This window comes from Anabrus simplex, chromosome 3, assembly GCF_040414725.1.
Source record: "Anabrus simplex isolate iqAnaSimp1 chromosome 3, ASM4041472v1, whole genome shotgun sequence".
In the NCBI taxonomy this organism is placed as follows: Eukaryota; Metazoa; Arthropoda; class Insecta; order Orthoptera; family Tettigoniidae; genus Anabrus; species Anabrus simplex.
The window spans coordinates 274,398,419-274,425,612 of record NC_090267.1 but is presented as its reverse complement, the minus strand read 5'-3'; the positions used below and the strand labels follow the sequence as shown (position 1 = coordinate 274,425,612).

The following is a 27,194-nucleotide window of genomic DNA, read 5'->3' as shown; positions in this document are numbered from 1 at the left end:
CACCGAGATGTTACGATCGGAACACGGCTCGAAGAAAGTAAATTAATGAACGCACATTGAAATTTATCACTGAAGACTTAAATTAGAACACGGCACACGCAATGTGATAATATCACTTTACCAAAAAACACGTGGTCAGCAGAGGGCTTGCCACCAAAGAAAATTTAATGAAAATTAACAACGAAACAGAAAAAATTTGTTACACATAGTGACTTACTATTTCCTCCAACCGTTAATTACAGGGTGAAATACAGCAACACAGACTGCACATCGCGGAATGAAAAATGCTTCATCTGGAAATAACAAGCAGCTTCCTTGTGATGTATAAAACTCGAGCAAGAATCATGAAAAACAAATAAACAGGAATTAAGAATGCACACGTAACAATTACAACCTATAAAAGAAACATGTGAGGAATATATTCAAAATTAAGATTTAAAAATAATTTTCCAAAAGTTAGCCGAGAACGATTATCATCAACCTCCGCTTCTTCCATAACACACGATTAGCTACCAATGTATGAGTTTAAATTAATTATAATGCAATAACTTTGCGCTTACCATAAGAGACCGGGGACCCAAGGCAATGATCCGAATTCAAAGACGTGAACAAATTGACTCGCACATGTGAGGAGCCAACAACAGGAGATAGTACAATTGCAAGTAGCCAATGACAACACTCCAGATTCCCAAATTCACCAATAAAAATGTCAATATACTGGCCAATAGACATAGGTCTTATTGTTAACAATCTAAATTCTACATTTTTGATGATAAAGCATTTCACAAGTTCTCTAACATTTCTTTTGCGACACGAAAAGTTTTCATCAGCAGAAACTGCACGTGTGATATAGAATGCCTCAAAAATAAAAGCCCTTTTAAATTTTTCCAGCATATTACAAGATTACAATTCTTGATGTACAGAATATACCATTTAGTTCAGTAATTCTTCTTCTTCATACAATAATTAAAAAAATAACTTTCTATAAATTACATTAAAATATTTTCTTCTTCCAAGTCCATAGCCCATATTCAACATAGATTTCTTGAAATTAATTTAACTGATACAATATAACACGACTACATGAAATTTACAGTTCCAAACAATATGTAATTAATTTCTTGATCTGTCCAGAAAAATAAAATGGTACAACAATATATTAAGCATTTCTGTAGCTTCACTGATTTCTGTTCACTGCTGTTCAACAATGGTCACAGGATGAGGAGTAAGGGATTGAAATAAATTATCAATAAAATGTTTGATAAATTTCCAAGTTTTTTGAAAATGTTTGAGAAAAAGCTAGGTAAAAAATCGATAGGGAATCTACCACCTGGGCGACAGATGACTGATTGAATAACATGCCAGGCTGGATATTCTGTATCCTTATATATCATTACTTTTGAGAAAAATTTCCAAGAAATCAGACGACATCAATTAATTAACAAATACTGCATGTTCTGCATGCACAAAATAGATTTCCATATAAACTCCAAAATCCACAAATGACATGTTCTTCCTTCTTGCAGGGCCTGAGGAAAGGTATTCTCATTGGAGGTGGAATGACAGCACTAGGCTCATGGGTAAAGTGTGCGTCCGTCAGTCCAGGGCGCTACTGGGTCACGATGGTAGGACAAACCCTTGTAGCCATAGCACAAGTGTTTATGGTGCAGCTTCCACCACAAGTTGCATCCGTATGGTTTGGTTCTGATCAGGTGTCAACTGCCTGCTCACTCGGAGTCTTTGGGAACCAGGTAAACTCTACTCACAGGAACTGTGTTGTTTTATAACCTAGTAAGACACGATTGGCCTTGTGTGATGTTTTTGCATTGGTTAGAGTAGCCTTGCCAGGATTATATATATGAAAAAACGTAGGCTACTGTTTATTAGTTAATTTCACTACTTAAACTATGGACTAAAGGAGATGGAAGTAGAGGAGGAACTTACGTAGATAGAAAGAAGAGATATTTTATCGAAAACAAGATAAAGTTTCTCATAACAACATTGGTAATATTTGTAGATTTCCAGTTTTAAGCTAATTTGTACAACACAAAAGCACACGCTAGCAATTAAACAACTGCGTTATTATAATATCATGCGACTAAAATGTTGCTGTCATTTTCAACCAGCGCACACTTGATTCAACATGGATTTCAGTGATACTACTTGTGTTGGTGCGATGTTGCTGCAAAATAAACAAAGATGTAAGAACAAATTTTGGGTACATCTTATTTTAAGTTCAAGTTTACTGACTGAACAGTTTTACAAGCTTTACAGTACAATTACAATAGGTTGAAGAAGAATGCCACCTAATCAATACATATTTATTTGTGATTATACATACATCACATTGTGGTACTAATTTCCACCACGTTCTACGTCATCTTCAGCTACATATTATTAAAACCGAGAAATGTTTAACGTTACTGTATCCTTGAAACAATTACAAAACTTGTTCTTACAATCTAATGGTACACTATATTAAACCTTTATGGTGATATTGTGAGGAACATTAGTTAAAATTCAATTCTTAGAAAGTAAAGTTATGTTCAAATGACATCACATTAACACATTGACGACGGCGTATTGTTTTCCGAGTTTATTCATTAGGAACGAAGTGAAAAATCAGAGATACTTGAACTCTAATGGATATATTACATACTATTACACATCTTAAGTACAGCCTATAGGCGTTAGGGTGCACTGTATGCACTGTGTGCTGAGACCGCCCGGCGGGTCTCATCGTCCACAAGTAACGCACGGGGTTCGCGTGCACTCTGTGACCCGCTGGCGACCTCACTGAAATTGGCGGTCTTTATGCAGCACTGTTTGTTTTGATCGAACGTAGTGTTGTGAAGCAACATGTTAAGTGTGTATGCAGTTCTGCTGATATAATTCTTATAATGACTCTGTAAGTGAGCTGAATTTCTTACTTTCTTATGTTTCAAAGCCAACGGCCATAGCCGTATTGAAACACCGGATCCCATGAGATCTCTGAAGTTAAGCAACATTGGGCGTGGTCGAGAAGTGGATGGGTTGCCACGCGCTGTTGGTGGGGATAAGGGAATGGAGGAGCGGAAAAGAACTGGCCACCCTACCGCACGTAAACTCCTGCTCAGGCACACCTCTGCGGAGGTTCAGACCTGCCTTCGGGCAGAACACACCCTTACCTTACCTTATGTTTCAAATGAATCAAAGATATGTATAGTTATATTTTGAGACATATCGTACATTATATCACTGCTTGGGGTATCTAGTGAACAATATTGATTTTTTCCAGAATAAATGGCATGGATGTGGAAAATGTTTCTAAATTACTCCAAGAGATTATTTCGGAGGACGATGAGGAAAACGAAATTGAAATTAACTCTTGCAAATCAAGCACGTGCATTGCAGATCCCCTTCCATCAACTTCTCATGAGACTCCAAACCGACTGTGGGAAACCCGTTCATCAGCCGCAATTCTTTCCGTAAGCGATGATGATGCAGAAGACGCAAATGACAGTTGTTCATCATATGTGGCTTCATACACGTCGAAGGCTCGGAGGAAGAAGATCGGCCTCGTCCACGTAAAATACAACAGAGGGACAACCTTCAGCGTCAAGTTAATGGACAACCATCTGGGGATCAGCTGCGACAACGAACACAACACACGGGGCAGATATCTTCAAATGTACAACCAGGCCTTCAAACACCAGTGATTCAGGTAGGACAGAAAATAAACCTTTCATGGTTCAATGTCACTGGACAACATCTTAAACAGTTCCAACGTCCACCAACAGAGAAAATTCAGAATTGATGTGACAGGGATATGCCAATAGAGATACTCAAAGGTATAATTAGTAATGACATTATTAACTTGATACTGGTGGAAACAAACCGCAATGGAAAAAACACAAAACAAAATAAATGGACAGATGTAACTGAGCCCGAGTTGTGGAACTTCTTCACACTCATTATTTATATGGGGCTAGTAAGGTACCCTAAAATATCAGACTACTGGTCAAAGCATTTTTTATACCGCAGCGCTTTTGTACCGTTAGTAATGACACGTGACCGATTTAAGGATATTTTGAGATTTCTTCATTTTGCAGATAATGCCACACTAGATAAGTCAGACAAGCTCGGTAAAATTAGACCTTTGCTTGACCTTCATGTGCGTAATTTCAAAACTTTCAAAGTTCCTGGGGAAGCTGTAATAATTGATGAAACATTGGTGCCTTTTCGAGGTCGTTTGCCCTTTAGACAATACATCTCTTGTAAAGCTTCAAAATATGGTGTTAAATTGTTCAAGTTGTGTGATTCAAAAGGATACACTTACAAGGTGATTGTTTATCAGGGAAAGGTGACCTATGTTCCTTCTACATCTGATGAATGAGTCAGTAATATTGTTGTTAAAAGTTAATGCAGGATTATATTGGCCAAGGTCGTACTTTGGTAACAGACAACTTCTATAATAATTTGTCGATTACCCAGTATTTGATAGAAAATGACACACACTTAGTAGGAACTCTAAGAAAAAAATGTGAAAGGTATTCCAAAAAATGTACTGCTATGTCCATCAATGAAGAAGGGAGAGATAGTTGGCAAAGAAAGTACTTCTGGAATTGTTGCAGCAAACTGGAAAGATAAACGTAATGTGAGATTCATCTCTATGAGACATAAATTAGATCTGACTGATACAGGAAAAAAGGATAGGAAAGGCAAAGACATAGTGAAACCTGAAGCAATTTTATACTACAACCCAAAGAAGCAAGGTACTGACTTATCTGACCAACTGAGCAGCTATTTCACTGTACTGAGGAGAACAATTAAGTGGTATCACAAAGTTGCACTGGAACTTCTGCTTGGAACGGCTATTGTGAATGCGCTCATTTTACACAATGAAGTAATTGAGGAGAAATTTCAAATTGGAAAATTTAGAGAGGAGTTGGTCATTGGAATTTTGGGGAACAGTGTGAGAAAAGCAGCTACTCTCTCCACTTCTCCCAAACGCCATCATATTTTGAAGGAAACAGTAGAAAAAGATGGCCGAAATAGAAAAGTACGTAAATGTTGTGTCAGTTGTTATGCAGAACTAGTGAGCATCTGTGACAGAACTTATGCTCAGAAGCACTGGAAGAAAGTGTCCACGTACTGTGAGGATTATCCCAAGAAGCCATCGTTGTGCCTGCTTTGTTTTCATAAGCAACACTGAAGTGGTACCTCACATTGTTGCATTCATTCCCTTTTTTTTTACCATCAGTGTATTAGTTTAACAAATTATTAACTGTTTTAATAATCCATGTGTACGATATAATTTTATATTATTATTATAATAATGATGCTGTTAAATATTCAACTCCAATACAACTGATAGTTATGATTTTCTGAACAGTGTTAACCTGAATGTCTCTATTCTTATATTTGTACATATTTTCTTCATATAAAATGATTTGAGTAATGGAACAAGCATATTGAATAATTTCTTAATTATTATCCTAGCTCCTATGTATTCCCTGAATGTCCCACTGTATACGAAGTTAGTTTGTCTTATGTAGAGACGAACCAGAAGGGATGAAAGCATAATCTGTGAACGGTGAGTGATACGGCTCCAGTATATATAATGTGTCATGAGACCGCCGGCGGGTCTCACCGTCCAGAAGTAAAGAGTTGGCGTGACCCGCCGGCGGATCTCATAGTCGCCAAAGTGTTAAGAATTTAAATTTTGACGAATATTTGATTTCATCACATCTGGTATCATTTTGGCTACGTCTTGATAAAATATAACTTAGAGTTTAATTTTTGTTTTTCCATTTGGTCTTGTTTGGCTAATGAGACGGTTGGAAGGAAGTCGCAGAAGTGGTGTAATAAGACTTGTGTTCACATGGTACAAAGAAGAAAGTTCTAGTTGCTCCATAGGGAACTTGAATTGAGTTCAATATATCTGTATTAAAATGTGACCACGAAGACTTGAACTGCTGCGTGACTTAGGTTGTTTGCATTTCTATGTGTTTAATTCTTGCACTACCACCACAGACACTTTTGCTCAGCTCTGCTGTAAAATTTCCATTGCAAATTTTGGATCCCTATCTGCGCAGTGGGTCACATATGAAAGTGACTGAGATATGAGCAGAGTTGAGTTTTCTTGTTGGTATTACCAATTTATGGGAACATTTTCTTCATGTAGCAGGATTTATGTATATGATTCATGTCATTAGTAAGTTATTATTGCCACTGTTTTTCTGAAAATTTAGATGAAATTTGGATATTTTTATGACAAGTTAAATATTGTCGATAAACATGAAACTCATATTTTAATTAATAGTATGATTCTGCACTGTAAGTATCAAGTATGATAATGCAATTTTAAAATCTGGCTTACTGGAGCTTCCACAATTTGGTTACATTGTAGTGGATTATTACAACTTGCCCTATCCCATTGGTTTTCCTCGCAGGCCAAAACAAAACATAAACCTGAAATTATTCTTTTATAAAAGGTTTTCAGTTTTATTTAGCACCAAGGGGAGGAGAGATGAATCAGTGTTCTGTCTCATGCTAGTGAATATAAAAAGCATGGATTTCTTGTGAGTGATAATAATATTAATGTCTGCTAATATTCCAGTTCAAGAGTCAAGTGGAAAAGACATGACTGTCTCCTGTGGTAAACATGTCCAGGGCAAAGGGCACATTCAGTGACACATGTACAAGAAGTGAGTAAACAAGATACTACTGTTAAAAGACAGTCTTGCATTGAATCCCTCCAGGCACAGAAAGTGAGAACTGAAAAACATATTTTTATCATGGATACCCCAGAAATGTTTCTTAAGATTAGCTTATTTTCATGTATGCTGCATGCATTCATTTGTTAATCTCTGTTTGTAAAAATTAATTCTGGAATAGGCAAAGCAAAAATTATTTGTTTAAATTACTATCATTCCGGACACTGACAAAAGGACAGGAAAATAAAATCCAGGCCAGTGAAATGGAAATTCTTAAGAAGTATGATAGGAAGGAGAAGAAAAGACAAAGTAAGAAATGAGGATTTCAGGAAGGAAAACTGAATGGAAAAGCTTTATGAAAGAATGGTGAGAGATAAACTTAAGACAGTTTGAATATGTTAAGAGGATGGAGGAGGGAAGGATGCTAGTGGATGATGGAGACCCAGACAGAAGGAGGGAGGGCATAAAGGAGACCCAGACCAAGGTGGTTGAGAACAATCAAGAAGAGTGTAATATTAGAAGAAACCTTTATTGGAACAGAGTTAAGAAGGAACAATGGTGGTTGAATAGAGGAAGAATGAAATGTGCCATAACCATCTTGGACAAGAGAAATGGATAATGATACTTCATCAAGCAAAAGTTGATGATCTGGAGTGAGGACATGGATGAGGAAGTACATATCAGGGTCCAGATATCTTCCACCTGCAAGCTGGAAGAGACAGGAATATGCTGCAAATTTCATGGAGGAAATAAAGGCCAATACCAGGCACACCAGTTCTATTTCATGTGATGAAACTACTGACACGAATGTAAACTGTGTATTTGTGGTGCCATTTGAAACTTTACAAGGGACTTTGTCTCAACAGCTTTACCTTGGTTCCTGTTTCTTTTGGAGACAGAAAACTTCACAACCACAAGCCAAGCTATATTTGAAATAATGATTTAAAATTTGATTATTCAAATTTCGGACGCATTTGTATAGGTTCAAATGTGCTAGTACTCTTAATGTTTTAGTAGGAGATCATTTGCAAGATTTAACTTGTTGGTGCCATAAATTAAACATTAGTTTGCTAAAAATTAAGTACCAAATGGACATTTTTCTGCCCTTAATCCAACTACCTCTGCAGAGTTTGAACCCACGATCTTAGGAACTGCAGGGCGACACACTACCACTGATCCACATACAGAGCTACACTACACAATGAAATGAAGACAGTAAATCAACATTCTGACATGTCTTACGACCAGGAGAAATGCAGACAGTGAACACTGACACTAGGATAGACAAATACTGATAAACATAGTTATGATTACCTTTTTATGTAAATGTCGACAGTCAACTGAGTGACGGGTGTGCTCACTTGGATTTCAAGGAGTTCATTTCCTTTCTTAATTATGAGAAGTACTATAAATCCAACAAGGAACAACCTCCATGATTCAGTAATGTTATGATGAATACATTGATGTTTCTAGTTCAATACCAGAGTTTTGATGAAGTCAGAAACCAGCCAATGTTCAATATCTTACATTAGTGAAGCCTTACTGGAAGTATCAAAACTTAAAATTAAAAAAATATCACACAAGTATTTAAGGTCTATCTCTGGTGGGATACAGTGTTCTACTAGAAAAAGTTTGCCGCCTCATGTTCTGTGGCTAGCGAGCCTGTCTCTTACCTGGAGGCCCCAGGATCCATACCTGGGCAGGTCAGGGATTTTTACCTGGATTGAGGGTTCGTTTGAAGTCCACACAGCCTATGTGAGAACAACTGAGGACCTATCTGAAGGGGAAATAGCGGCTCCAGTCTAGAAAGCCAAGAATAATGGCTGAGAGTGTACATTGTGTTGAGCACGTGTCAAATCATAATCTGTAAGCCTTCGGGCTAAGCGGCAGTTGCTTGGTAGGCCAAGGCCCTTCTAAGCTCTGGCATTATTTTTTTCCTAAAATAAGTTAATTACTTATGTGCGAGAGCATGTTACTGCAACCTGGATGAGATGAAATTAAATTATGGGAGCACTATGTGACCAAAAGATACATCATATGTATCTGAAAATTATTATTTTTTTTTTGCTAGGGGATTTACGTCGCGCCGACACAGATAGGTCTTATGGCGACGAAGGGATAGGAAAGGCCTAGGAGTTGGAAGGAAGCAGCCGTGGCCTTAATTAAGGTACAGCCCCAGCATTTGCCTGGTGTGAAAATGGGAAACCACGGAAAAAAATTTTCAGGGCTGCTGATAGTGGGATTCGAACCTACTATCTCCTGGATGCAAGCTCACAGCCGCGCGCCTCTACGCGCACGGCTAACTCGCCCGGTATATCTGAAATTTAAGACCTACCAAAATTTAATCCATCCAATGGCACTGAATGGAACAAAGTGTTGACCTGCAAATAAAGCCATCAAGCATCTTCGGTACATCATGGAAATGTGTATGGTTCATTGGACAATGTGCAGTTCCCTATTAGATCATACCAACAATGCACACTGAGAAAATAGTTTAGTATTTTCCCCATCCAGGAGAAAATGCAAGAAGGACAGCTTCGATAGTATGTGTATTCTTAAGACGAGTGCCTGAAACTTTCCCAAACATATCTTACAACTTTAGGCAGACAAATGGCAGGACACCATCATTGCAGAGATAAGAATCTGCAGCACACATTTGCCTGGAGCCCAGAACAGAGCACAGTGGTGAGCAAAGATCCAAAGAATGGCTGCACTCCCAAGTGGGATAACGCTAGGGAGATGATGGTGAAGTTTATTACTTTCTTCATTCTGTCTGAGATTTAAGAGCAACATTAGTAATACAACTAATTCCATATACAGCCAATCCTTGGGATGAATGGTGCCAAGGTGACAATTATAGGGTAGGTTGAGCTTGGCAGGCTGATATCCAATAGCAGTGTTTTGCTTGGCAAAGAAGACAACAGGAAACTATATTCATTTGTAGGCTTATGCACCCGGTATCATTATTATCTAATATTTCTTCTAGCATGAACCTCATCAATCTATTTATCCTGTTAGATATTTCACATATACTATGATGTGGAATTTTCAGTGACAAAGATAGGACAATGACAATACTACCATCCTCCTATAACAAGGAAATGCTTATCTTCCAGGGACATTTGCAATTTTTTTTAAAGCTGGGTACTTCGTGAACTTGGAATTTGGGCAACATCATTTTTTGTTATAACTGAAAATGAAAATCCACAGCCTGTTTCCAGTCATTTGACCGGGTCAGGAATGAAATGAATGAAACCCCCATCTAGCAGCGAGGATAGGAAATGTGCTGGCTGCTGAAGCCTGTCACACTCCTCTGGGGCAATGATAAAATGACTTGACAGATGAGATGAAATGTTAATGGAGAGTGTTGCTGGAATGAAAGATGACAGGGAAAACCGGAGTACCTGGAGAAAAACCTGTCCCACCTCTGCTCTGATTTGTTTTATGGCTGATGATGACATTTAAATGTCAAAAATGGTCCCACGTTAAATAAATGTTGTGAATAACATCTATACAACACGTAATTAGTATTTGTAACCATTTTCGGGACAATTACGCTTACACATAATAATAATAATAATAATAATAATAATAATAATAATAATAATAATAATAATAATAATAATAATAATAATAATAATAATAATAATGCGGTAATAAAATATGAATATAGGAATAGTTGTAAGTAACGCAGTGGTGGTGTATTCACATCAGAACATGGAAACGTGACGATTATTTTTCGATATGCAAACTTACATCAAATACTAGGGAACACTTACAAGCCTAAAAATGACAACTAAGGAGAGTGGAAGGTGCTGGAATCCCTACAAGGTCAATGGGAACGTATGACGTTATGGGGGAGAAAAGACTTACAAGAAACACCCTCTAGCTCAACTGTATTAAAAATAACAAACCAAAATTTACAAAACAAAGTTAAATCACAAAGCAGCTGACACTTAACGGTTTGAGAAACTGATACAATTACGAATCCAAAAACACAAATGAATGGATTGTTAAATAAATAAAAAACAGGTGAAAGACTTGAAATTACCAACATCGGGAATCTAGGGCAAACTCAGACACGTTAAATTTAAAAATGACATAACGAAAGGAAATACTGAAATACCAAAGTTATTAAATTAAATAAAACCAGAAAACATTGAGAAAAACATTGAAATAACACTTACCGCGGAAAGGCAGGAGTTCCCGAGGGAAGCCCTCGAGCTTGTGCTCGCTAGGGCGGTCGGATGTAAAAGACGCCGAGCACACGCATGAAAATTCAGAAGCCGGAAGAAAGTCCAGAAATTGCCTGATCACAACTGACCAATGGGAAACAATTTCCACTAGATTCCCTTTCTTTTCGCCAATAGGAAATCTCGTTCTAGCGAATGAAATTGCATGACCATATATGGTCATATTAAGATAGTTAGGAACTTCGAGATTTCCTATTGCAACACCTATTTCAACACCTATGACCGCGCATGCAGTATAGGGTGTTTCAAAGTAAAGCACCTTTACATTTTCATCATATTACAATTTTGATATCTATAATTACAAAAAATAATTTTCAAATAATTCTTCAATTTAAAACGTCCCAAGTGTCGTTTTACATGTTTACTGACATGAATTTAAATTACCATTTACAGAAAATTTACATTTAAAAAAAATTCACAACAATTCTCATATCTTGCAGTGTTCATTTACAGTTCCATATAATCTTGATGTTTTCCTAAAAATTATTACAATTTTAAAATATTCCAGCAGAGTCCAGATAGTCCTCTGTCTCATCACATATTACAGTATTGAATAGGTTGAACCTTATAAATAACTCATCTCTGTGAAATAACTCATCTCTGCTTTGTCCAGCACAAATTTCACATGGAGTGACCAGGATTTGAACCACGGTATCTAGCGGTGAGAGGCCGGCGCGCTGCCGGTTATAACTATTGTACATTATAATGTTTTCTCAGTTTCTCTTCTTTCTAATCAACTGGTAGTAACAAAAATTATAAATCTGCATACCTACTAGGAGTTTCCATCAAGGCATTGCTGAAATTTCTTGTCATCAGAGCAATCAAGAAGTTCCATACTTTAGCGTATCATCAATGTACTTCACACGTAATATTTCTGAAGAGCTTGATGCACTTCTGAGTGGGTGAACAATCTCACCTTATCTGTTGGTCAAAGATACCAGTTGAGAGTGAAGTATGATCAATGGAGAGGGGATCTAACCATCTAACATATTTTGATTTCACTGATTATATAGAGATGAAACAAGCAAGTATAGAGAGACAACTAAAAATGTGGATGTACTTACAGATAGGCCTGGCCCTCAGCTTCTTGCTGATACCAATAGCTGTCAGGAATCATCCAGATATGGAGGATGTGGGTTCAGACCTGGCTCGTATGTCCTACGTGGTGGCGGGCTTCAATACCATTGTCTTCATACTTATCATCACCTGTAAGTAATATTCACCCTGTTTCTTCACATTTTAAGATGAATTACATATTAAGATAGACATTTGGACACTTACTTGGAATGCCTAGGAACAACTTTTGTAAAGATAAGAAAACCCAAACATTAAGTCAGGGCAGCTTGTAAACATGAAAAGAAGGCGTATTAAAAATGGCTCCAAACGAGAACTTATGTCAGTAGATGAAAAAATAATACTAGTAATGTTATTCGTTTTTTTTATTTGTGATAAATCTAGTGACACAACACTGACATATTTGAAAACCTTCAAATATCACTGAACTGACCTCAAAAATCAAAAATCAAATCAAAATCTCTTTATTTGCAAATGAGGTGTCTACCTCGGTGGCAAATGGTACACTAAAATACATTATTGTCAAGCACTAAATTTTAAATTAACAGGAGACAAAGAAAATTTTCCTAGAATACAATATTATACAATTTACGCTAATAATTTTTTCTATTAAACACACACATCATCCTTAATAAATTTATATTGTTTACAAAATTCTACTTATAATATCTTACAAACATAGTCAACTCATATACAGTACGGTATGTGAAATTACTTCTAATAATACTATACAACTGGTATAAGATTAAAATTAACACTGAATTTATTTACATATTTATATTTTACCCATTTTGGAACCTAAGTAGCATAACGACCTGCTGCGTCTTAACCAGAGCCCCTTTTGCCACCACTTTTCAGAGTTCCTGAAGGGCCTTCACAGCTACCGTAGCGGTCCCAGGGCCCTCGAAGTCCCCACTGTACTTCACCCCTACAGGCAGTCCCCTACTTGGGCTGTCCAAACTCCTTAGACCAGGGGATGGAATTAATTTAATCACACACATTTATTATTTACAATATCCTGCACTGGTCGAATGCCCTCTAACATTTAATTTATTATCTCTGTTGTTGTTTATTCTCTTCTTGAATATCTGTACAGATTTTGGAAAAGGATCAAACACTACCCCTGGTAAACTGTTCCACTCCTTCACGCCCTTCCCAATGAAAGAAAATTTACCCCAGTCGCTTCTGCTAAAATTCCTTCTTTCCTCTGCACACTATCTATTTCTTTTATTAGGTATTCTTGGTGAGGATCCCAAACACTGTTTGCATATTCCAATAATGGACGAACCATACTCAAGTAACTTTTTTCTTTTAATTCTTTGTTGCATCCTTTAAGTAGTCTCATTATGACATGTAACGATCTGTATGCTTTCCCAACAATGTCATCAACATGACCCTTCCAGTGCAAATTACTTTCAAATCTCACACCTAAGTATTTGCACTTGCCATCTTTTGGGATAACTACCTCATCCAAAGTATATTCAAATTCAGTTTTAAAACTCCTGTTTGTAAATGTTGTAACAATTGATTTGCCTCCATTAATCTTCATATTATTTTCTTCAACCCATTCTTGGATACTGTCAAGGTCCCTTTGTAATTCTGAACAATCCTCAATGTTATTTATTTCCCTATAAACAATTATGTCATCTGCATACAATCTTATCTTCGATGTTATATTGTTCCCTAAATCATTTGCGTATATTAAGAAAAGTAACGGACCGATTATACTACCCTGTGCAATTCCCTTCCAGACTTTGTCTTCCTGGGATATATTATTTCCAACTTTGACTTTCTGAACCCTTGAATTTAGAAATGTTCTTATCCAACGTATAACCCTTACATCCAATCCTATTCCCTCCAATTTCTTTAATAATATTCCATGTTCCACTCTATCAAAGGCTTTGGAAAGATCTATGGCTATGCAATCTAACTGGCCTCCTGAATCTAACTGATCTGATATGTCCTGCTGAAATCCCACCAGTTGTGCCTCGCAAGAAAATTTCTTTCTAAATCCATACTGGCTCCTCATGAACCAATTTTTATCATCACATATCCCTCTGATGTACTTTGCTATTAAACTCTCCAGTATTTTACAAACTATACTGGTCAGGCTGATTGGACTGTAGTTCTCTGGTTTCCTTTTATCACCATTTCCTTTATAAATTGGTATTATTATAGATTCTTTCCATTCTTTTGGTATCACACTATTATTTATGACATAGTCAAAGAGAAATTTTAAATAAGGCACTATATACCACCCCATTGTCTTTAATACCTCCCCAGTAATTTGATCACTTCCTGCTGCTTTTCCTTGTTGAAGCAGTTGGATTTCTCTGAAAATATCTTCATTTGTGAATGAGAAGCTTCTTGTTTCCCTCTGTGTCTCTCCCTCTCTATCTTCTGTTACGGTTTCCAAGTCCTGACAATCTTCTACTGAATCTCGGAATTCCCTACTAAAGAGGTTTGCTTTCTCAGTATCTGTTAAATAGTGTTCACCCCCTTCTCCCACCATTGTAGGAATTTGGATTCCTTTTCCTTTTTGATTCCTAATATATGAATACAGCTTTTTCCATTTCCCTTTGTGGTCATTACCCTCTTGAAGAATGCCATTCATATAATTCTCTTTTGCTTCCTTTTTCACTCTATTCACTTCCCTCATTAGCTGTTTTCTACTTTCTCTACTCTCCCTACCTTCTTTGATTTTCCTGTTTACTATTCTACATTTTCTTTTTAATTTTCTTATTTCCCTTGTGTAATAAACAGGGTCTGAGGTCATTTTACCCTTCTTAACAGGTACAAATCTCTTCTCTCCTTCCCAAATGATTCCTTTGAATTTAGCCCAAAGTGTGTCCACATTACTCCCTTCACTTATCCAACAACTGAATTGTGATTTAAGGTAAGTCCCAAATTCATCAACTTTAGTTTTTCTGTACAATTTCTTGTCTTGTGTGACCCTCTTATTAAGCCTTTTTGGTACCAGTCCTACATCCATTATTACAGCCTTATGGTCACCTATTCCTTCAATTACCTCAGTTTTATCAACAATTTCCCATGGTTTAATCAAGAATACATCTAGTAAGTTATTGAGACGAGTTGGTTCTTGTACTACTTGTGTAAATCCTCCCTCCCAAATTAACTTATTTGCCAGTTTCTGTTCATGGGCTTCACTTGCAGCTCCATTCCATTCAACTTCAGGCAAGTTTAGATCTCCCCCAATTATTACTGTATCATTATTGTTTTTATGAGTATAATCTATTATTTTCTCAAATATTTCCATGTCTCTTTCCTCTCTTCCAGGCCTATATGTTCCTATAATTCCCACCTCCTTCATATTATCACAAACTAATTTTATCCCTAATATTTCATCCCTTTCATCAGTAAACCATTCATGCGAACAATAAGTTTCCTTCACCAGAATAAATATCCCTCCTCCCTTTTTATCTCCTCGGTCTCTACGATAGACTGTATACCCTTCTGGAAATACTTCTGTATTACCCACCCCTTCTCTCAACCACGATTCCACTCCTATCACCACATCAGTCTCATAAGATTCCATCAATGTACCAAATTTTAATGTAAACTTTGTAGAAAATTTGTTATGCAGGTGGGATAGCTTCTGAAGTTTATTGAAAAAGGATGGAATCAACCCTGTTTGTGCCTAAATATCCTCTCACTATTTACTGTATTACAGTCTAGGATTAAACCCACCAACTTGAGCTCAGAAGGCCAGGCTGTACCATCTGAGCTACTCAGCTTGACCAGTGAAAGATATAGAGCAAAACAAACAAATTACTGTACAGTCCACAAAGAAACCATCAGAAGATTTTGATAATAACCTGGAAAGACTTAGTCAAGCAATAGGGAAAACTTTCCAGACTGTAATACAGTAAATAGTGAGAGGATATTTAGGCACAAACAGGGTTGATTCCATCCTTTTTCAATAAACTTCAGAAGCTATCCCACCTGCATAACAAATTTTCTACAAAGTTTACATTAGTAGCAAGGGCACAGAGAATTAGAACTCCTATTGTTTATGCAAAATATCATACAGAGCATCAGTGTGCATTAAGATTGCCTTTGATTTCTTTCAAATAAGACTGGAATCTAACTTATTTGTGCCTATATATCTGTTCCTTAATAATAAGTATCTTAGAAAAGAATACTATATTGAGTAAATCAGGTGAACTCAGATCCCAGCAAACCACTGGATTAATCTGACATGTCTGTCTCCAGCAGTTATTAATATTAAACCCGTTGTCAACTAACACCCTTGCAGTTTCCAGAGGTGGGTGAAGAGAGCAAAGCCTTTCTTTACAGATGGTTGGGATGTCTGCATGAACAGGGAGGTGAGGAACTTTTCTGTAGTTCTTTTGTACTTCCGTACAAGTGCTCTTTCCCAGAGGTGGTACGTGGCTAAGTAGGTGTAGGTCTGACTACGCCAGTTATAAGACGCATGGTATGGTTGAGCTGTGTGTAACAAGTCTTGTGTGAGTCAGTCTGGTGTCAGCACAGCCTACTCCTGCTGAATAACACCAAGGGGTCTGCTCAAGGCTTAATGTTTCCATCCGATGGATGAATCACCATCGGCAGTGTCATATGCTGTCACTCCATATGAACACTATGGAGAGGTTTGGAATTGCATCCAGGCTTTTGGCACACAATCTAATGATTAAAAATTGTATACTACTGGCTCTCCCATGCTGCCAGCCAACATTTTGATGCTAAATTCTTTTTCCAGCAACAGGACTTGAACCAGCTAACCACAGTGTCAGACAATTATAGACCTAACACCTTAATGATCATGGCCACCAGGCAGACTGAAGTTGGCAGTGAAATTCTGCTTAAGGAAGTTGGAAGGATAGAAACTAAACTACATTATTACAGAAAAACAAAGGAATTTTTACTGATAGGCTGCAGTGAGAAATTTTGGTAAAAGGAGTTCTTGGTTCAAAATATTTACGGAGGTTAGACAAGGTTGTAGTCTTTCTCCTTTGTTCTTCATAGATAGTTGATAGGAAATGTAGTAAGCAGCTTGGCCTATGCTGACAACTTGGTCTCAATGTCAGACTATGATCAAAGCTTGCAATAAATATCTTGAAGCTTGAAAAATTTGCAGCATGCGTGATATGAAAAGTAGCATTTCCAAGACTAAAGTGATGTCAGTAGGGAAGAAACCTAAAAGGACTGACTGTCAGGTTGGGAATACAAAACTGGAACAGGCAAATCATTTCATGTATTTAGGATGTGTATTCTCGCAGGATGGTAGTATACTGAATGAAATTGAATCGGGTGCAACAAAGCTAACAAAGGTAGCTTGCAATTGCAATCAATGGTAGTCTGTAATAAAGAAGTCAGCTCTCGGACAAAACTACCGTATGTGGTACTGACAATCGGCCCCGCAGTGTAGAGGACAACGCGTCCGCCTGCCACCCGGTGGCCCCGGGTTTGATTCCCGGCCGGGTCAGGGTTTTTTAATCGCAATGATTAATATCCCTGGCCTGGGGACTGGGTGTTTGTGATGTCCTTAATCTTCTTTTCCTCACACACAACATTCCACACTACCGCCATTCCAATTACACGCAGGTTCATACAACATGGTGCCAGTAGGGGCAAAAGATCCACATGGGTCGACGCCCCGTACAAATAGCATTTTAAGAAAAGAAAAAAAAATGTGGTACTAACAGGTCTCCGTAAACCATAAAAGTAGTTAGTGGGACGTAAAGCAAATAACATTAAATAACATTAGTACTAACAGGCAAGAACAATGGCATGAGGGTGCTTGCTATGAGGAGATAAACAGGGGTAGGTTAATAGGTTATGGTGATTTACAGGTCATCAAAGGCATTTGTGTTGAGAGTCGGTTCAAAATAGTTATCGCAATTACTCAACATATGAAGCTGTGCATACAAGCTAACTTTGGTCGTAGGGTAATGTGAGATGACTGTAGGAGGACAGGTTACTTAGGCGAATAATGGGCTGGGCAAATGGCTATGCAATTTGGGTCATGTAGCTGTCAGCTTGCATTCGAAAGATAGTGGGTCGGAACCCCACTATTGGCAGCCCAGAAGATGGTTTTGCATGGGTTTCCATTTTTGGAGCTGTGCCTTCATTAAGGCCACAGTCATTTCCTTCCCAGTCCTAGCCCTGTCATGTCTCATTGTCACCGTAAGAATGTCTGAGGTGTTGTGATATAAAACCGATAGAGGAAATATTCTCAGTAGTAGCAGGAGAGGAAGAAGAAGAAAAAGATGATCTAGATGATCATAGTGACACTCAGATGTTAATGATTTAAAGGTAAGAGACATCGAACTAAATGAGGCCACAAAGTTATTTGCAAATAAAGGATGTCAAGGTACTTACATTTATTCACAGAAACTTGCAAACAAAAGGCATAACACTCTATAATGAAGATATATGTACCTTCTATTGTATGTTCAATTACCATAAATAAATTACAAGCTAGACTAAACATAGAAAGATAAGAGAGGTGAGCAGAAGAGTATTTTTGTCATTTAAAGGGGGACAGCTAAATTAAAAAATGAAAACAATCTTCCAGCAATATAGAGGAAAACTGTGTGTCCAAGTTGGCAAGTTGGGAGTGAAGCAAGTCACATACTATGAGTACTGAAATCCTTGGGTGACATAACATGAAATTCCTCAGTAATATTAGGAATAAATTTTCTGGTCACAATTAGATCTTATAGCTATCTATTAGTACAGCTTTCTTGCCTGAATAAAAAGTAGTGTTCAGCAGACTATTACAAAAGTGCCAACACTGGTCCCTGGCTGCAAGATACAGTTGACTTTCCTTCAATATTAACAAACCACCATCTGGCAAATACAGTATATATTACTTTAATCCTTTTGTTTCCCTCTTCCTGTGACCTTTATCATATCTATATATAAATTAAGACAGCCTATATATCTTATTTTTCAATACTACAGATCATTTTGGCCATGAAAGAGCAACTGAACAGAATACTGCAAAGTGGAGTAACTTCAGCCATACAGGGTAAATTCAGCCACTGATGAATAGCAACATTGATTTTCTCCTGCCTCCTACACTGAAAAAGATTAACCACTTGCAACAACTAAAATGCACACAAAATAGAATGCTCTATCAACACTTGGTAGTCCAAAGAACACTGGTGGGCTCATTGTCTATTGTCTTGTCTGGTAACAGCAGAAAACAAACTATTCCCTAGCCCCAGCATTCAATTCTCCATTCCAGTGGTTTATGGGGTAAAAATGCAAGTACGTCTGGTAACTCATCAACCCAATTTGATGCATTTTATTCAAATAGGTTTTTCAGGGAATAGTTTGCTGATAAAAGTCGTCCTCTTCCGGGGTAACTTCAGCTATGCCAAGAACATTCAAGAAAACATTACACAACCACGGGTATTGTAATTACACCACCTGTTTACCTCAAGAAAGCTTTAGAAGAGATTCATAAAGGCACAAGGAGGGGAAAGATGGTTTCCATTTTCTATGATAAGTGTGCCTGTAGACAGACTATGTTGTTGCATAGATGGATATCAGTTGACATGGACGATACACATTTAAGAACTTGACTGATGGCCCAGATGTTTTCTAATTTAGAAGAAAGTGTATTATGAGGACAGTCTACAAGATTCCTTCCTTTCTGACCTTCTTTTCTCTCCATACAATTAGACTTTATGATTTTTGTACTTTGTATTTATTATCTTTTGTACCATTTCAAATATTTATGCAATGCAACATGCAATTTGTAATATAATTACCAACATAGTTGGGGATGTGTGGGATCTGGTAAATGCAGCACAACTGAAGTTTAAGGAAACAGAGATTGTTATCAGTGGAATACTGTGTGGAAGGGATACTGACTGGAGGGTGATTGGGGATTTAAATGAGACTTATGGAGTGGGTATGTGGGAAACTGGGAGTGAAATTTCTAGATCCTAATGGGTGAGTAGGTGATAGGGATCTGCGCTCAGATGGCCTTCACTTAAACCGCAGTGGTACATATAAGTTAGGAAATTTATTTAGAAGGGTTATAGACAGGTACATTCAGGGAAACGGGGTGGCCTAGGTAGCGGTGATAAGGGTACAGGGAAATGGAAGTCAAGTAGGGATGACATAAAATTGTTAGTGCTCAACTGTAGAAGTATTGTAAAGAAAGGAATCGAATTAAGTAATTTAATAGATATATACTCACCAGATATTGTAAAAGGAGTTGAATTATGGCTGAGAAATGATATAATGGATGCAGAAATTTTCTTACAGAACTGGAGTGTGTATCATAGAGGTAGGATAGGAATGGTAGGAGGGGGAGTATTCATTCTGGTGAAAGAAGAATTTGAAAGCTACGAAAAAGTTAAAAATGACAAACATGAAATTCTAGGTGTAAGGCTCATTTCTAAAGATAATAGGCAACTTGATATCTTCAGAGTGTACAGACCAGGAAAGGTAACGCTGACGCTGATCCAGAATTATTTGATAAGATAATCAGCTATGTTGGAAACGATATGGAAAGGAATGTGATAGTAGCAGGAAATCTCAATTTACCAAATGTCAATTGGGAAGGTAATGCGAACGGCAGGAAGCATGACCAACAAATGGCAAATAAGTTAATATGGAGAGGGCAGCTGATTCAGAAAGTGATGGAATAAACTAGAGGGGGTGCTGGTAAAACCAGATGAGCTCTACAGAGAAACCAAAGTAATAGATGGTATTAGTGATCACAAAGCTGTTAGTTAGAAATAAATGTGAAAGAAAGGAAGGTACTAAAATTAGCACGATTAGGCAGTACCATATGGCTGATAAAACAGGCATGAGGGAGTTTTTAATAAGTAACTATGATCAGTGGAAAACGAAATAAAAATGTAAACAGACCCTGGGATGGGTTTAAAGCAATTGTTGAGGAATGTGAAAACAGGTTTGTACCTTTAAATGTGTAAAGGAATGGTAAAGATCCACTATATTATAACAGAGAAGTAAAGAGACTAGAAGGAGATGCAGGTTGGAAACAAGTAGTTAGAAATGGCTGTGGAAGTAAGGAGAAATTGAAGGAACTTACTAGGAAATTGAATCTAGCAAAGAAGTCAGCTAAGGATAACATGATGGCAAGCATAACTGGTGGTCATACAAATTTTAGTGAAAAATGGAAGGGTATGTATAGGTACTTTAAGGCAGAAACAGGTTCCAAGAAGGACATTCCAGGAATCATTAATGAACAAGGGGAGTGTGTATGCGAGGATCTTCAAAAGGCAGAAGTATTCAGTCAGCAGTATGTAAAGATTGTTCGTTACAAGGATAATGTCGAGATAGAGGAGGTGACTAATACTAAAGAGGTACTATGACAACAATGACATTTACAGTAAGATACAAAAGTTGAAAACTAGAAAAGCGGCTAGAATTGATAAGATTTCTGGGGATATTCTAAAGGCAATGGGTTGGAATAATACTGTAGTACCATATCTGAAGTACTTATTTGATTATTGTTTGCATGAAGGAGCTATACCAAATGAATGGAGAGTTGCTATAGTAGCCCCTGTGTATAAACGAAAGGGTGATAGACACAAAGCTGAAAATTACAGGCCAGTAAGTTTGATATGCATTGCATGTAAGCTTTGGGAAAGCACTCTTTCTGATTATATTAGACATGTTTGCGAAATGAATAACTGGTGTGATAGAAGGCAGTTTGGGTTTAGGAAAGGTTATTCCACTGAAGCTCAACTTGTAGGATTCCAGAAAGGTATAGCAGATATCCTGGATTCAGGAGGTCAAATGGACTATACTGTGATTGACCTATCTAAGGCATTTGATAGGGTAGATCATCGGAGACTACTGGCAAAAATTGAGTGCTATTGGAATAGAAAAAAGAGTGACTGAATGGGTTGCTATATTTCTAGAAAATAGAACTCAGAGAATTAGAGTAGGCGAAGCTTTATCTGACCCTGTAATAATTAAGAGGGGAATTCCTCAAGGCAGTTTTATTGGACCTTTATGTTTTCTTATATATATCAATGATATTTGTGTAAAGAAGTGGAATCAGAAGGCTGTTTGCAGATGATGTTATTCTGTACAGAGTAATAAATAAGTTACAAGATTGTGAGCAACTCCAAAATGACCTTGATAATGTTGTGAGATGAACAGTAGGCAGTGGTATGATGATAAACAGGGTTAAAAGTCAGGTTGTAAGTTTCACAAATAGGAAAAGCCCTCTCAGTTTTAATTACTGCGTTTGATGGGGTGAAAGTTCCTTTGGGGGATCATTGTAAGTACCTAGGTGTTAATATAAGGTAAGATCTTCATTGGGGTGATCACATAAATATGATTGTTAATAATGGGTATATGGTTATGAAGGTATTTAGGGGTTGTAGTAAAGATGTAAAGGAGAGTGCATATAAGTCTCTGGTAAGACTCCAACTAGAGTATAGTTCCAGTGTATGGGACCCTCACCAGGATTACTTGATTCAAGAACTGGAAAAAATCCAAAGAAAAGCAGATCGATTTGTTCTCAGTGATTTCCGACAAAAGAGTAGCATTACAAAAATGTTGCAAAGTTTGGGCTGGGAAGACTTGTGAGAAAGGAGACAAGCTGCTCGACTAAGTGGTATGTTCCGAGCTGTCAGTGGAGAGATGGCATGGAATGACATTAGTAGATGAATATGTCTGAGTGATGCCTTTAAAAGTAGGAAAGATCACAATATGAAGATAAAGCTGGAATTCAAGAGGACAAATTGGGGCAAATATTCGTTTATAGGTAGGGGAGTTAGGGATTGGAATAACTTACCAAGGGAGATGTTCAATAAATTTCCAATTTCTTTGCGATTGTTTAAGAAAAGGCTAGGAAAACAACAGATAGGGAATCTGTCACCTGGGCGACTGCTCTAAAAGCAGATCAGGATTGATTGATTGATTGATTGATTGATTGATTGATTGATTGACTGATTGATTGATTGATTGATTGATTGATTGATTGATTGATTGATTGATTGATTGATTGATTGATTGATTGATTGATTGATTGATTGATTGATTGATTGATTGATTGATTGATTGATTGATTGATTGATTGATTGATTGATTGATTGGGCTAATAAACTGGTTTCTTCTTTGGGAAAAATGTGAGTTGTTTGGAAATATCCTGTAAATTTGATCACTATAACCTGTTTCACCACCAATCATTTTAATTTGTTTGTGGTTGTTGATACTGGGCATTCTGCAGAATTTTAAAAAACTTTACAGTGGCCGAAGTAACGCTAAGTCGAAGAAACTTTGATTCTTGAGTTATTTATATGGCGACTGAAGTTACCCCAAAACATGGGGTAACTCTGGCCACTATTTTGATAATCATAATTCATTACTGAATAACATTTAAAATTATGTTCATATTTAAAAATGAAGAACAAACATGGCAGTATTTATATTATATTTTTCAGAAAATTAGAGGGAATATTTCACGTTTTTCTTAATATACAAAAATATGGCCAAAGTTACCCCATTTTATGGTACTTATCAATTTAATTTCTGACTTCAGTGTTCCAGGAAAAGCCTCCACTACCACCAAGTATAGAAGTTGCCAAGAAGACAGACTGCTCTCAGGATTTTATTGCTCCAATAAAACGACTGTTCCGAAATACAAGTTTTATTCTCCTTATAATAACCTATAGTCTAAATATATCAGTCTTCAATTCCTTCTCCACACTGCTGAACCAGCTTATTCTTACCTATTTCGAGGTAAGTTAATAGCTGTACTACAATTAATGTAGGCCTACATAATTTGTACACAACTTTTGATTATTATTGAACATTATCCGGATCTTGCAATAACATATGTCAATGAGAAATGTTTGGAATTCCATGATTGTACTTCAGTCTTGGGTGTTGCTGATTTTGGAGCACTTCAAGCCAAAGACATTGATGCTGTGCTATTTGTTCCTTTTTTACGATTACTGCATCATTTACATGAGAGATTAAACACCTTTATGTTGATCATCCATGAGTTCTGTACTCTTCTTCTTCTTCTTCTTCTTCTTCTTCTTCTTCTTCTTCTTCTTATTATTATTATTATTATTATTATTATTATTATTATTATTATTATTATTATTATTATTATTATTATTGTTGTTGTTGTTGTTGTTGTTGTTGTTGTTGTTGTTGTTGTTCTTCTTCTTCTTCTTCTTCTTCTTCTTCTTCTTCTTCTTATTATTATTATTATTATTATTATTATTATTATTATTATTATTATTATTATTATTATTATTATTATTATTATTATTAATGATTATGTTGAATTTTTAATTCTAATGAAAATGATATTTATGAGTTGCCAAATTGTGTAAACTAAAACACTTCCATTGTAATATTTGTGCACAGTTTTTCATATACGAGGGCAGATCAGAAAATAAGTTGCACTTCCCAGTTATGACCATTTATTACACCACCTATACAACAGCAACACGACTATAATGACATACACTGTAACGTCACTTTTCCACATAGTTTCCAAGAGACTCCAAACATTTCTGCGAACGCACAACCAACTTGTCGATGCCGGATGCATAGAAATTTCCTCCAGCGTTCTGCAACCACTCAGAGACAGCGACCTTCACCTCCTCATCAGTCTGGAAACGTCGACCACCGAGCTCCGTTTTGAGCTTACCAAACAGATGAAAGTCACATGGCGCTAGGTAGGGACTGTAGGGTGGATGTTGCCTGACCTCCCACTTGAAACGCTGCAGCAGTTCTCTCATTTGGCGGGCCTTGTGAGGTGTTGCGTTATCGTGCAACAAAATCTCACCGGCGCTCAATTCCCCTGGCGCTTCTCTTTAATCGCTTTACGCAACCGGTGCAACGTTTGACAATATGACGCCGCGGTGATCGTCGTTCCTTTTGGCATGAATTCCACATGCAGCAAACCCTCCATGTCAAAGAACACTGTCGCCATAACCTTACCGGCTGAAGGTTGAACCTTGGCCTCCTTTCATTGTGGTGATGAGGGGTGCACCCATTCCATTGATGTTCGCTTCATTTTGGAGGTGAAGTGGTGGACCCACGTTTCGTCGCCTGTGACGATTCGCCGCAGAAACCCGTTGCCATCTGCGGCATAGCGTTGCAAAAATGCCAGGGAGGTTTGGAAACGTTGTCCCTTGTGCTCATCGATGAGAAGACGTGGGACCCATCTTTGACACAGCTTACGATATCCAAGGTCCTCATGAACAATGGCGAACGCATTGCGATACGACATGTTCAGCTGCGTCGCGATTTCTCTCAGTTTAATGCGCCAGTTCCGTCTAATGATCGCATTCACACTGTTGACCTTTGCACGGGTCCTGGACGTTGTGGGCCTGCCTTCGCGATGCTTGTCCGTGATATCTGTGCATCCGGCTTCGAATTACTGACACCACTTTACGATACCTTGCCGGGAAATGGCCCGCTCCCACTACACAGCACTAATTTCACGATGAATGTCCGTGCAATTCTTCCTTTTGGCCCATAGGAATCGGATTGTCGCACGCACCTCATATTTGGAGTGAACGTCCAGTTGACGCGCCATTGCATTTGGCCGCTATTCACACAATACTAGACGAGACACCACAGCAATCCGCCTAACAGATGTGTGGGCAGTGTCTGTCCCTTTCTCCACTGTGCCCACGTTTGCAACACACAGCGCGCTGCTGCAGCGCATTAGTGCAACTAACCTTTTGATCCACCTACGTAAAATGCATTAAGAGATAGAAAATGCATATTGAATAATCATGAGATCACCAGCTGGTACAGACAACCAGAAAGAACAAAAGCATAATATATGTATGATACATGTCAGTCACGTTGAGACCGTGGAGTGATCAGATATGCTGAGTGAGAGTGCTGAATATGGGCAAATCACTACATCAGTATAGGGCAGCTACAGGAAGATTGAACGGAGGAGTGAAATGCGAAAGAGTGATAGGAGAGAAGAAAAATGGTCAGCAACTTGGAGTATTAGCAACCTTGATGGTAGCAGCAATGATAGTAGTTTTGTTGGAAATTGGAGGCGTTGAATTAAATCTCGGGCCTAGGCCAGTGGGTGTAATTGGGTGGGAAGAATTCTAAATGATAAAGGAAGTGGTCAAAGTAGCGTGCTAGGATGAGCAAACAAGGAATTTAATTAGGGAGCAATCTAAGGAAATAAATAAGGCAATAAAAGAGCTAAAACAGTGTGTCAAAGAAAAGTTGAATGTGATAAAATAGAAAGTAGCTCAAAACACGGATGAAGTAGAACGACTGAAGACCAAATCTAAAATTAATAAGGAAGAGTGGGTTGATTATTTCCAGAAATGATTAAGAGGGAAAGAGGTGTGAAAAAATAATGCAAGTTGTCTGGATGTTGTGAGGGGTGTTGAGATAAGTATATCTTACTTAGATGATGAGATTTCAGAATACAAGGTAACAGAGGTAATGGGCAAAGCCAAATGTAGGAAAGCAGGGGGGTAGTTGGTTTATCTAACGAGTTTTGGAAAGAAGCAGTTAAAAGTAAACAAATGCTGGGAACTTTAGTAAAGGTATGTAATAAGGTATTTGAGCTTGAAGAATTTCTGGAGGACTGGCAGAGGGGTATAATTTGTCCAATTTATAAAATGCGTGGCGATAGAGGAAATCCTAGTAATTATAGAGGAATAATACTATTAGATTCCCTTAGCAAAGTACACACAGAAATCTTAACAAATAGATTGATGAAGTGGGCAGAAGAGTTTATCATCCTCATGATATTCCAGAATGGATTCAGAAAGGGGATAAGAACAACTGATAGTATCATGATTGACAAAACAATAATAGATAAATATTTAAAAAGGAAAGGAGGTAAATTATATATTGCCTCAATTGACTTTGAAAAAGCCTTCAACACAGTCTGCAGGGGGGCACTGTTTGAGAAGTTGGGCCGGTTAGTGGTTTCAAACAAGATGTGAAGCGCGATTGAGGCTATATATGAAAGGGTATATTGCAGTATTAGAGTAGATGATGGGGTAGTATATGGACTGATAAGAGTCAAGTATGGGATTGAAAAAGGGGTTAAGTTTTCACCAATTCTACTTTTGTTATTTATAAATGATATTCTACAGGCTCAAGGTGGAGAGAAGTGAGCTTGTCCAGCATTAGGAAATCTAGAAATACCAGGCTTGATCTTTGCAGACGATATTCTCCT

General features: G+C 37.5%; 1 protein-coding gene across 4 annotated transcripts in view; it reads left to right on the top strand.

Annotated features, from left to right (window-relative positions):
• Nucleotides 1–27,194, top strand: part of LOC136866248 (heme transporter FLVCR2) — a 118,284-nt gene that overhangs the window by 17,106 nt on the left and 73,984 nt on the right. For all 4 annotated transcript variants that reach the window (XM_068226671.1, XM_068226670.1, XM_068226673.1 and 1 more), the window contains exons 2-4: nt 1,527–1,751; nt 12,018–12,159; nt 23,547–23,746. In XM_068226671.1, the coding sequence (XP_068082772.1) occupies nt 1,527–1,751; nt 12,018–12,159; nt 23,547–23,746 (567 nt within the window). The remainder of the gene's footprint in view (nt 1–1,526; nt 1,752–12,017; nt 12,160–23,546; nt 23,747–27,194) is intronic.